The 13,901-nt window shown below is 41.9% G+C and overlaps 1 protein-coding gene across 4 annotated transcripts in view; it reads right to left on the reverse strand.

Annotated features, from left to right (window-relative positions):
* The window catches only part of col4a4 (collagen, type IV, alpha 4), a 113,764-nt gene that overhangs the window by 4,402 nt on the left and 95,461 nt on the right, over positions 1-13,901 (reverse strand). For all 4 annotated transcript variants that reach the window (XM_072701759.1, XM_072701758.1, XM_072701756.1 and 1 more), the window contains exons 37-41: positions 13,554-13,625; positions 12,169-12,297; positions 7,361-7,468; positions 6,366-6,521; positions 6,014-6,121 (exon numbers count right to left, since the gene is read on the reverse strand). In XM_072701759.1, the coding sequence (XP_072557860.1) occupies positions 6,014-6,121; positions 6,366-6,521; positions 7,361-7,468; positions 12,169-12,297; positions 13,554-13,625 (573 nt within the window). The remainder of the gene's footprint in view (positions 1-6,013; positions 6,122-6,365; positions 6,522-7,360; positions 7,469-12,168; positions 12,298-13,553; positions 13,626-13,901) is intronic.

The following is a 13,901-nucleotide window of genomic DNA, read 5'->3' on the forward strand; positions in this document are numbered from 1 at the left end:
CATGGTTGGAGACCCCTGTTTTAGACGTATACAAGTATTTTTTGGCTGGTCAAAAAATGAAAAAAGGACTGGTGAAATTCATGAAAAAAATCGGTTCCTAATCCTTTCAAAAGTCAGGTCAGGTCAGGTTGGTGCAGCGTGTTGCCGCACCCACCACACAGCGAAATTCCTTGGGATCCAGGCCGGCAATCCCCCAGGCAGATACACGGCCCAGTCCCACCCTCCGGAAATGGCCATGCATCTGCCGCAGCCAGGTGTTACGTGGGCAACCCCACCTGGTCCAGCCACTTGGGTCCACAGCAATGTGTATCCTGCGAGCCGGATCACCTTCAGGGAAATGCGCCACATGGCCGGAGTGCTGTAACTGACGCTCCCTCACAATGCAGGAAATGTGCTTTATTTGGGACTCCTCTAGCAACCGCTTATTCGACACAAAGTCAAACCAGCAGTACCCAAGGATTCTCCGAAGAGAAACAGTACCGAAGGAGTCCTGTCTTCATCTCAGCTCACTGGATAGCATCCATGTCTCATAGCCATACAGCAAGACAGGGAGCAAAGATATCGGGAGTGCCACACACCCCTTTCCAGTGACCTCATGACTCCCAAGGTCTTCCAACCGTTCTGCTGACTTCATAGGAAGAATCACCAGAGACATGAATGTCACTGCCGAGGTAGGTAAATCTCTTGACAAGGTCGACATTCTTCCCGCAGACAGACACACTACTGATGGCTGTGCCTAAGAAATCATTAAATGCCTGGATCTTGGTCTTTATCCAGGACACCAGCAATCCCACACACTCAGACTCCTCGCTCAGTCTCTCGAGAGCCCCAATCAAAGCCTCCATTGACTCTGCTAAGATCACGGCATCGTCAGCAAAGTCAAGATCAATAAATCTGTCTTCACCAACGGACGCCCCATAGTCGCTGGACCCCATAACTCCGCCCAACACCCAGTCCATACAAGCATTGAACAGCAGTAGAAGCAAGTACACACCTCTAGTGAACCCCAGAATCAACTGGGAAGAACGCAGAGGTTCTCCCTCCACTCTGCACAGCACTCAGAGTACCAGTGTCCAGGCCGGCCATGACATCTAGTAACTTCAGGGGGGGGGGAGATCCTGAGAAGTCTCAGAATGTCCCACAGGGCAACATGATCAACTGAGTCGAACACTTTACGTAAATCAATAAAGGCTGCAAAGAACCTCTGCCGATATTCACGCTTGCGCTCGATGAGAACCCTCAGTTCAAGGATAGTCCATGCAAGACTTCTCAAAACCAGACTGCTCCGATCGCTGACAGGCAAGCAAGTGATCATGGATCCTGTTAAGGATGACCCTAAGAAGGACCTTACCCAGCACTAAAAGCAGTGTTATCCCCCTGTAGTTGCCGCAATCCAGGTGATCACACTTCGCTTTCCACATAGGGACTACAAGTCCTGTTTTCCAGTGAGTTGGGATGATGCCTGACTCCCAAATGGAAGCAAAGATTGCCTACAATGCCAGGAGGACAGACTTACCGCCAGCCTGGAGAAGTTCACCCAGGATACCACAGATCCCTGCAGCCTTCCCTGCCCCCCAGTTCATTCAACACCCAAACAATCTCAGTGACATTGGGTGGTTCACAGCTGATCGGAGCTTTGACAACTGTAGACCCAGAGATATCCAACATCCTAGCTGGAGGGTCAGCTTTAAACAACTGCTCAGAGTAGCCAGCCCAGTAGGTCACAACTGCAGTGTCATCCGTAAGGACAATCCCATCGCCCACCCTGACTGCAAGTCTTCGAGGAACAGATTCAGATGTGTGTAATGCTTAGATTACTCTGTAAGCAGGACGTGGGTCACTAGTCTACAGATGGTGTGTCACCTGCTCACAAAGTAGTTTAACAAACACCTCCTTATCTGCCCTCACAGCTGTCTTTCTCAGCTCCCGGTACAGACTGGAGTTGACACCAAGCCTTGCGTTGCGACTCCTCTCGATAATATCCAGGGTGCCCTGCGACATGAAACACCTCCTTCTGAGAACACTGGCAACACCAACACGGCCCTCGGCAACCTTCAGGGTCTTATCACAGAAGGTCTCCCACATCACATTAGAGTCAGCAGTTGCACCCAAGTCTGCAAGTTCCTCAGACAAACTGCATGCAAACTCATCAGAAACAGCATAATCTTGGAGTCTGGCTAAGTCCAGCCTCATTCACCTAGTAGGTGGTAGCCTACTGGATCTGAGCTGAATCTTCAGAGAGGCAACAAGTCTGTGGTCGGAATTCACAAACTGGGCATTTCTGTAGACCCTGCAGTTCTGCAGGAGCCCCCAGCGTCTGCCCTCGAGGATGTGATCTATCTCCTTTGCCGCACCACCAGTACTGGAGTACCAAGTCTAACGATGCAGCTCAGGGCGTTGGAACCAGGATCCAGCGACCCGCAGCCCCTGACCTTTCGCAAAATCAAGGAACATGGAGCCACTTTCACCCCAGTCTCCAGATCCACGGAGACTGATACAATCCTCATTGCCAGCCCTGTCAGTGCCAGTGGTCACATTGAAGTCACCCATGGCCAGAGGAGTGTCACCTCGTGGGCACCCTTCAACCACCGAGCAAAGTTGCGAGTAAAATGTCTCCTTCAACGAGACATCACTCACCGCAGTCGGAGCATATACTAAGACAACAGACAAGATACCCAAGGAGTTCCTCAGCCTGAGCCTTGTGATACACGATAGCCTTAGTTTATTTGGGAATGCTTTATATTAAGTGCACCTTCATAATGCATACATTAATAGCAAACATTACATGTTTATACAATTATAATGTTTTTTATTATTATATAATGTTTGTTATTAATGTATATTACGTGCATGATGTTTATGAATGATTTCTGAATATTTAATGAATACATTATGAAGGTGTATTGAACGTTTTATGAATGCAATATTAAAGCATTATGAAGGTGCAGTTGATGTAAAGGATTACCGTTTACAGTATTTGAAGATTTTTTATTTATTTTGATTTGGGATTTTTTTAAACAGTATTTTATTTAATTTCAGTTGCACTGTTAGGAAGAGGACAATTTTTGCACAGTTTAAAAAGATAAATAAAGGAATATTTTTGAATAAATTTCTCTGCAGCTCATTTTGTTAAAAAATCGTGAGAAAATCGTATTGTGAATCGTGAGTTGAGGGTCTCGTTACATCCCTAAAAAGAACACAAGCTTGTACACATAAATAATATACAAGCATGTTTATTCAGTGGGCTGCTAATTCTCCCATCTGACTGCCGAAATCAACTTATTGCATATTTCTGGGTCTGTTGGAAATCTATGAAATGTTAAACCAGGTTTATTACCTCTCCAACGTCTCAGGCATATTTAACATAAATCTACTCAAAAATGCATTGCTGCTGCTTCTTCTGCGTTGTAAGGCATTGCTTTTGGAAAGACTGAAAGTTTGTTTGAGCGACACTAAAAGAAACAGACCAAACTATTCTTTCCACTCTCGGGAGAGAAAGTAAAAAAAAATTCAACCAGTGTCAAGGAAAATTAGGAAGACAAAAAATAACATGCTTGATTCACAAATACAAATATGTATTTTTGACAAATAAGGCCAGCAGATTATTTAAAGGCAGCACCCCATTGACCCAGGGTATACTGTAGGTGGCCATAATGCTTTTCTACAACCTTCTATATATTTATACTCATATTTGTTTAACACTGGTTTTGCAATTTTTAAACTAGTTTTTGTTTATGTATTTTATAACCACGCTGTTTTATGGAATCACAGTGATAATGGATTATGCCATATACTTTAAAAAACATACAAGTTTACAGATATTGCTGAAATACTATGTGACTATTGTGACTATATGTCATTTAATTTCAATGGGACCGAAGGATGTGTTGCAACTTCAGGGGGATCACACTCCTCAGCTTCCCTGGAAAGGTATGTTCTCGGTACTGGAGAGGATGGTCCGTCCACTGGTTGAACCTCAGATTCAGGAGAAACAATGCAGATTCCATCCTGGCCACGCAACACTGGACCCAAGGGCGTAACTTTGGCTGGAACATTGGGGGGTTGATGTCTCCACCCATTACGGGGGAAACATGATTATTGGGGGGGGTTGTATTAGCTGGTTTTGATTTATTTGGGGGGCTACAACCCCCCCCCCCCCCATAATTTACACCCATGACTGGACCAGATTTTCACCCTTACAGGGATACTGGAGGGTTCATGGGAGTGTGCCAAACCAGTCTACATGTGCTTTGTGGACTTGGAAAAAGCATACGATCGTGTCCCTTGAGGGGTTTTGTGGGGGTTGCTTCAGGAGTATGGGGTACTGGGTACGTTGTCGTGGGCCATCAGGTCCCTGTACCAATGGAGAGTAAACTTCGTTTGCATTTACAGCTGTAAGTTGACTCATTCTCGGTGGGTGTTGGACTCACCGACTCTGTTCATAATTTTAATGGAATTTCTAGGTGTAGTCAAAGGACGGAGGCTCTTGATTTACCAGTCAATCTATGTTCGTGCCCTCCCCTATGGTCATGAGATCATGGTAATGACTGAAAGAATGAGATCGCAGATATAAGCGGCCAAAATGAGTTTCCTCTGTAGGGTGGCTGGGTTCAGCCTTAGAGGTTGACTGAGGAGCTCAGACATTCGGGAGGGTCTCAAAGTAGAGCCGCTGCTCCTTCACATCGAAAGGAGCCAGTTGAGGTGGATCGGGCATCTATCTAGGATGCCTCCTGGGTGGCTCCTGGGGAGGTGGTTAGGGCATGATCAACCGGGAGGAGGCCCTGAGCAGACCAAGGACAGGCTGGAGGGATTGTATCTCTTGACTGGCCTGGGAACGCCTTCATATCCCCCCATAGGAGCTGGAGGAGGTGGCTGATGAGAGGATTGCTTTTGCTTAGACTGCTGCCCCGTGACCCGACCCCGGATAAGTGGTGGAAAATGGATGGATGGAATAAATATTGCAACAATAAAGGAACATTTTTTCAAATTATAGACTTCAAAATAGCCCCCTTTTGTGTCTATGGCAGCATCGCAGACTTGGCATTCTTTCAACCACCTTCAAGACGTAGTCACCTGGAATGTTTCTCCAACAGTGCTAAAGGAGTTTCCACAAGTTCTGGGCACAAGCTGACTAACTTGCCCTTGCTCTTCGATCCAACTCATCCAAAACCAGCTATATGGGGTTTAGGTCAAGGGATTGTGGGGGGCAGGTCATCTGTTACAGCACTCCATCTTTTTCTTTGTTCACAAAATAATGCAGTACTTACATAACCTCAAGATTTGCTTAGGGTTGTTATCTTATTGAAAAACAAATGATTTTTAGTAGGTGACTCCAGACTTTTGCTTGGTACTGTATCTCTGTTACATGAACCTGTCTGGCCTCCCAGTGGTAAGAAGTCTTACAGCACGCTTTTAATGCACTGAGCAATTCATCCTCAGATTAATTGCTTCAGCTTCCCACATCCAGGGGTTTCTGTGAGTATGCAGTTTGCATCTTCTCCCCATACTGGCCCTCAGTGTGTCCTTGCTTTGTGGCATGGGCTGTAGGCTCACCGTAATCATGACATTCTCTATTTTCATTGACTCTGTATTGCTGTATAACATAGTTAATATGAATAATACCAATATGTTCTGCATCAAAAACTCCTTATTATGTAAAAAAGTATAAAGAATTTTATTAATCCATACATAATTTTTCCAACAGCTTAACGAGTACCAGGTTGTGGTGAGCTCAGGATGCACATGGGCACAAAGCAGAAGAACACCCTCAATGCGATGCCAGTTCAACTTCATTCCATTTTTAATTAATTTGTGACTTCTTAAGATTTCACCAAGAAATGACGCTGAAAGAATGATGATTGTACACAATAAAATTATTAATAATGAATGCCTCCAAATTACCCAAAATGCTCAGAATACTACTTGATTTTTGGCAGTAACTATATTAGGACCATATTGGCTGTCCTTAAAACCCATCATTGGTTATTTTATATTATGAGAAACTGGTACATACCTGGATCACCAGACACTCCTTTCTTGCCCTTGTGTCCAGGGGGGCCACATGTTCCAGGAGGGCCCATAGGTCCTGTGGGGCCTCTTAATCCTTGATTACCCTTTTTACCTGTCACATACAGCATACTTACTTAGAATAATGATCAGGCAAACTTCACATATGATGCCCAAAAATGGCACACAAAATGTTGTGGTCCCCTTGGTCCCCATAGCAAGAGAAGCAAAGTGAGTACTTCCAGCTGGGGGCTTTGGGAGGGAGATCACTGTGAGATATCACATAAGGGGCTCCCATAAACACACTTTGATGCTTTTTAAATAGTAGTAAGATAACATGAAGCACAGGTATTTTTTACCTTTTTGCCCTAGCAAACCACTACCCCCTTTGGGACCCCTGTGTCCAGGATGGCCAAACAAGCCTTTGATGCCACAGGGTCCTGCTGGGCCTCTATCCCCCTGATCCCCCATAACTTTCACAAATGGACCAGGGAACCCTATATCTCCAGGTGGCCCTGAAATAAAAACACATCGGTTTCTCACACTGCATGAAACAATTTTTAACAGATTTCGAAACAATATATCATTACATTCATTTAGCAGAGCAACATACAAATGAAATAAAGGATCAAGCAGTTGCTGGAGCACTAGTGGGTTAAGGGCCTTGCTCAAGGACCCACCAGTGCTCTGCTGTCCCCAAAATTTAAACCTTGACCTTCTGATCACAGGCACAGCATCCTAACCTGTTGAGCCACACATAAGGGTGTAGATCTTGAAATGGACGGTAGAGACATGTCCCTACTAATATTGTAGGGGTACCATGTGTATGTAGGGGGGAGGGGGTTCAAAGCTGATTTGGTGTCTACCTGTGATGAAACCAAACCTGTACTCATGGCCACACACCACTCTTATCTTTTCCATCTACTTCGTAACTTGGTCTGATTATGGATATTATTGCTTCCATTGCTAAGGTATTCTGGAAAGCAATTTTCCTTTAAATTTAAGCAGATCAGACATTCTACTAAACAAATTCAGTGAATTTGAAGTTTAGAGCAGTGGCTCCACAGTTTTGGCTGAAGCCTTTCACCTCCAGGGCTGAGGCCTCCATTCCTGCCTCTCTGTATATGTGAGTTTTGAATCTCCCTGTGATTGTACAGCTTCCTTAAAATCCAAAGATATGTGTTTAGATTAATTTTATGTAGTGTGTAAATGTGTTCTCCATGTTTCCTGGGATATAGTCCAGGGTCATCTCAGCCCTGCACCATACATTGTATGAATTAAATTAAAAATATTATAATAACAGAGTGAAGAATGTTATATACCTAAGTAACCTATAAGACCAGAGAGATCTTACCCCTTAACCCATCTAGTCCAGGTAAGCCAGGAACTCCAAAAGGACCTTGTAAGGATTTTTTGCAGTCTGCACCTGGAGGCCCAATGGAGCCATATTCTCCTGGAGATCCTGCAGAGATGAATGGCAGAGGTATACCCACAGGCTTAGTAATGATAATACTGAATTAGGGCATGACACCTAGTGGAATCTGTCTCCTGGAACTTTGGCATTTAGTGCTCAATGGCACTCCAGTCTGCCACAAAGTTTTTATACTCGTAAATACCTACGTTAAGTTTGATCTGGGATGAGCATTGTTAGTTATAGAATAGAATAAACCATTATTATCCCACGAATGAGAAATGTAGGTGTTACAGAGCTCTTACACAAAAGTAATGTAGAACAACAAGAGCAGGTAGGTCAGTTGTCTATACACACAACCAAAGTTTTAGAAATAAATAAAGATGTAATAAATAAAGATGTACAGAGATATGTACAAAATGTACAGAGATATGTACACAAGTGTGGGGGTGGGGTGGGGTGTGAATGATCCTGGTGAATATACAATGTACACTCAAGCTGCAAATCAGTAACAGCAGTTAAAGACATATGATATGTCCGTTAGACAGTATATGAGTAGAAAATACTCACACTAAAACTGTGTTATAAAGTCTGACAGCTGCTGGTAAGAATGACCTGCGGTAGCGCTCCTTCCTACACTGTGGGTGTAGAAGTCTATTGCTGAACGAGCTGCTCAGAGCTCGTACAGTCTCATGCAAGGGGTGGGGGGTGTTGTCCATAATGGATGTCAGCTTAGACAGCATCCTCTCTTCCCCAACCTGCTCGATGGATTTCAGTGGACAGCCCAGGACAGAGCTGGCCCTCTTCACCAGTTTGTTCAGTTTATATCAATCCATCCATCACCGTAACCGCTTAATCCCAACTGGAGTCACTGGGGGATTGGAGCCTATCCCAGAAACCCTGGGCAGTCACCAACACACCACAGGGCACACACATTCACGGGGCCAACGTTGAGTCACCAATTAGCCTACCACGCACACTTTTGGACTGTGGGAGGAAACCTGAGTCCCTGGCAGAAACCCATGTGAACATGGGGAGAGCATGCAAAATCCACACAGAAAGGTCCTACGCCCGACCCAGGGACTGAATCCAGGACCTTCTTGCTGTGAGGCAGTAGCACTAACCACCGTGCCGCCGCACCACACCACCCCATCGGTTAGTTATTCTAAATTGAATTTATAATTGAATATTGTTGATAGAAAAAGAATGCAGCACTTTAGTTTTGATATAATTTTGATATAAAGTTTTCGCACAAATTAGACTGGATGTGCCAGTGAATTTTAAATTAAGCATCTGTGGATTGGCTTCTTGGATTGTTGAATGTTCACTGGGTTTGCGCTAAGTAGTTGTGCAAGACCCGTTTATATAGGTTAATTTTAGGGATGTAATGATAAACGTGATATCGCGATAAAAAAATACCTCAACACCTTTGTCGGACTGTTACGATTTCAACCATGATATCACATGGTTATTTCGCTCGTATAAGCTCTGTCTCAAAAAATACATAATACATTAACGAATGCTTTGTGCTCTAATGGCCATGTGTAACCCACATGACAATAGGTCATTAAATCCATTACAAAACAACTATTTCAACAATAATTTATAAATTGGTCAAATAGAAACAAAAACACATTTACAGTACAGTCAAACCTCGGATTGCAAGTAACTTGGTTTGCGAGTGTTTTGCAAGATGAGCAAAGATTTTTAATAAATTTTAACTTGGTAAACAAGAGAAGTCTTGCAATACGAGTATTATGTATACGCTTTGTCTGCCTAGTGTCACGTAATCACAACTGAGCTGATGGTTCTTCTCTCTTTCTCTTGCTGCAGGATTGTGGGTAATTACTTCCCATGCTCGGTCTCAGTCGGCGTGCCTTACTCGTATAGTCAAAATTTAGTAGACAAGCACCACCCGAATAAGGGCATAGCAGTGCGAGCAATGAAACTGTTTAATGACAATGCAATGTCCACATTTCTGCGCAATCAAAAATGAGGCAAAAGTGGCTGTAATTGAATAGGTTCCTTGTGAAAGTCACACAAAAAGAAAAAGATTCCAGTGAGCCAACAGAATACAAAATAACCCTCCTCTTCTCCTGTCTCTCGTCTCTCTCACACCATCCACGATTATTTTCAAAGGTAAAGTGCAGGTTAATTTTGTTACAGGCCGTAGTTCTAGGAAGGAGCCCTGAAGTCCCTCCGTCCCTCCCGTCGTCGTCACCCTGGCTCCGCCCCTTCGTCTCGACCCCGCCTACGTCTCCTGCGATGCGTCATGCATCACTTCCGTTTCCGGATGCTGAAGAGCCGGCCGGCGACGAACCCCATGAGCTCTGCTCGTTTGATTGCTTGTTTTGGATTGTTGGATTGTTGGATTATTGTGTATGACTGCTTTCTTTCTGGACTACGACTTTCGCTTTTTCCCCTTCTCGGTACTGTCGCTTTGGTTTGTTTGCTTTACTGGTTTTGTGTATTTTTACTTTATATTTTGTATTAATAATTTTCTAAGAATATTTTTGGGTTGTCCTGGGGGTGGGGCTCGATGGCGAGCGCCTGATGGCCAGGCCTACACCCATGGGGCCTGGTCGGGCACAGCCCGAACAAGGCACGTGGGTCCCCCCTCCAATGGGCTCACCACCTGTAGGAGGGGCCATAGGGGTCGGGTGCAGTGTGAGTTGGGCAGTGGCCAAAGGCGGGGACCTTGGTGGTCCGATCCTCGGCTGCAGAAGCTAGCTCTAGGGACTGAACTGTTTTTATGAACTGTAGAATGAACAAAACTGCTATAACCGATTATTTTGAACAAACTATCATTACTCAAATGTGCGTACGAATGGTCTTGGGTGTCCGTAGATTCTGCTCTTAGCTAAGAACAAATTCAGATAAGAAAACATTGGTGAATGTCAGAATCTTAATCTCAGATTATTGGTGCTGAGTTTGTGCTGAATAAAAGCACATGTAACACTTTAATATCTTAAAATGTCAAGGCATGTCAGACTACCCCAAAAGTGGTATGCAGATTGTGAGGTGATGTCACGAAGTAACGTGGAGAGTGTGGGTTGTTTTTAAGCGGCTGAAGCTGTCTGCAGCGAGTGCTGCCATAGGATTTAGAATACGGTAAAAATAAAACTTGCTAAATTTGATTTTACAGCTTATGTGGTGTAAGAAGATTTTTTTTTAATTAACTAAAGGAAAAGGAAGATAGAAGAAATGCTTTAAACTATGATAAATTGTTTTTTCTGTGCTACATTGACACTTCTGAAGATTTGGAATGGATTTTCCTGCATGTGCTTCGCCGAACAGGGACCTACTGAACGGAATTCATAGCAGGATGGAGAGCTAGACCCATGGAGCAACGGTGAAGGATGAGTAGAGGGAACTTTGAATTTCTTGCAACGTGTGCAGTTAGGATATGATGGACTGAATTGAACTATATATTAACTTTTGGACATTGTTCTGCCTGAATTAAACAGTATATCAACCCTTGGAAATTGTTATGCCTGAATAGTATGTGATGTGATTTTGGTTCTTCCCTTTATACGTGTTGAATTTTGAGTTTCATATGTGGGGGGAGGTTACTGATTTAAAGGAAAGATAAATAGGTGCTAAAGATACTGGATAGAGAATTTAAATAAGGAGTTATTAGGTGATTATCTATGTGCAGTCAAAAAATAGCAAAACTGAACTAGGATATAACTAGATTTAGACTTAGGATTAACTAGGAATAACTGATTTAACCACTGGACTTAGAACACAAAACAAACAATAAAATCCATATTTTTAAATCCATATTTTATAAAAAGGTAGATTTACTTATATCCATTTAAATGTAAATGTATATAAATGTATTCACAATTCTTCACGTTCTACAATTAATATTTACTAAAGATTGCTGTTCTAAATTTTGAGGTGTCATTATCTTTTCACCCACCACTCCCATCGAACCTAGAACTGGACAGTAGCACTACTAACTGGACCCAAAACAGGTTCATAAGTGTTTCACGTGCACTGTTTTCACACACTTTTTAGCATGTTAGTTTATATGGGCGTGGACTATATTTCACGTGGTGAAAACACACCCGGTGGAAAAATGATAGGAAACACTACTTTGTAATTGCAAATTGTGTTTTGAATAAAAGATCCAGTAGCTGCAGTAATAATTAATATTTTATAAAGGAACTACTGACTGCTGGTTTTTGTTTTATAATTACATGCATTATTCAGTCATTCATTGCAAAGAACAATTACTGCTAATTTCTGGCAGAGGCTTAAGGTCATAGCTGGATATTTCACTAATAAAGAAAAGCAGAAGCACTTTATGTTAAAAGGAAGAACTAATTTGATATAAACATGTTGATTATTAATTATTAAGAGTTTTTTTCTTTTTTTAATATCGTGATAATTATCATATCTTGAAACTTTTATCGTGATATTATTGTACCGTGAGCTTTTCATATTGTTACATCCCTAGTTAATTCTAGGACTGGGGCTGGCAAATCTGATCATGGATCAGCATAGGAGCTCGTTGGTTTTAAAATGCTTACATTTCCAACTCGGCCTCACGACCCTTTCAAAACCTGCCGCGACCAAAATTTGGGTTGCGACCCATGGGTTGAGAATCACTGAACTACATTATATCTATATCTAATGCCTTAAAACCTTGGGGTGTTTAAATAAACTGATAAACTCTCCATGCCAAATAAACACAAAATGTACAAAATACCACTGTTCAAAATTGTTTATCAGTGTGCAGATACCTGAGCATCCCATTTGCCCTGTGGAGCCTTTTACCCCTTGCCTGGAGTGGGCAATAGAGCCTGCTGCTCCCCTGGGGCCTTTATCGCCTGGAACACCCCAGTGTCCTGAGGGCCCTGTCTGTCCAGAACCTGAGAAACATGGGTATCTACATCAGAAAACGTTTTGAGACTTATTTTTAAAGATACTTAACAATAATCACTTTGCTACAAACAAGATTAAAATGCTAGCAAAGACATTTATTGACACAATTCCGAGTTTCTAACACATTGGTGTATCAGAATCTATGGTCACAAACTTATCTGTGCTGAGGAAGAATGCCAGAGAGACACTGTATCTGCAGGGATTGTCTAATATGTTTCTCATCATATTTTTGCATCATATGCACTTTTAGTATACAGTAACCCCTTCACATTTGCAAGGGTTAGGGGTGGAAGATCCCTGCAAATGTGAAAATTCACATATAATATTTGAGCACCCCTCAACTCAACTCAACTTTATTTATTTTTTTTAATTTTTCACATCTGACATGAGTGGAAAATTTTGATGCAAATGGTGCTATTTCATTTTAATTTTAATTTTTGCAGGATTTTTGTGCACAGACTTTGGAAACTAAATGGCAAAGTGGACATTGTATTTTTTTTTAATCATTTCCATTTTTATTTTATTTTTGCAGAAAATACCTCCCATTCTGTACTGTACAGTTTGTGTGTCAAATTGCTTTGTCATTTGCTATCTAGACCTTTTTTGTATAATGTACAAAACATATAATTTTACTATATATGGAATAGGCCTATACCCCTATGTCTACTGACAGCATTTGACATCGAATTGACTAATAAAAAGATGGTTCATGAACTCATCCATTTAACCAGAATTTGCATTTGTACTAGTTAACATATGAATTCCTGATGGTCCTTTGTATGGATTACATTATATCATTAATTATAACAACTTTAATAATGTTGATAGCTAGATAAGTAACTAACACCTTTTAAAATACTGAATAAGCTGAATAAGTGAATACGTTTTGTTTCTTGCTGATACCGACATATTTACCTTGCTGACAATCCATGTACGTCCATTTAAAGCATTAAATTGTCCACTGATGGCTGTGGTGCTAAGGGTGTCTCATTACATTGTTTTAGGTTTATTTTGTAAAGTTTCTGTGAAAATGTGTCATTTCATGCTCCTGAAATAATGGATTTTTAGGGATACATGTTTTTGGACACCCTTGGTTCTTCCGAATCTGAGCATTTCACCGAGGTTCTTTAGGTAAATTATTCATGATTCATGCCGGTCCATCTATCTGAGACATTTATGCCAGCGATGCCTACACCTTTATATGCAGCTATGTGAAAGTAAGTACCATATATGTCATGCTTACCTTTGGTTCCCTTCTCTCCCTTCTCACCCTTTAGTCCATCAAGCCCATGTAAACCTAAGGGTCCTGGAGGCCCTAAAAAGATTTTGAAAATAGTATAATAAAAGATCTTTACTTATTTAAACAAATAGACCATCTCAATATTTGCATAATATTAATCAAATTCCATAGCAAAATGTATGCAATTAATTAAAATTTCAAAATGCTGTAAGTTTCAAAACTATTAGAGAAACAGATCTAATATTTGGGATTTCTGCAAAATTTTGGCACATGAGCACCTCTGAATTTTTTTCAGAGGAATCTGAGAGGGTGACCTGGGACCCTCAGCGTGATTTGATATAAAATGGAAGT

This window comes from Paramormyrops kingsleyae, chromosome 17 (assembly GCF_048594095.1).
Source record: "Paramormyrops kingsleyae isolate MSU_618 chromosome 17, PKINGS_0.4, whole genome shotgun sequence".
NCBI lineage: Eukaryota > Metazoa > Chordata > Actinopteri > Osteoglossiformes > Mormyridae > Paramormyrops > Paramormyrops kingsleyae.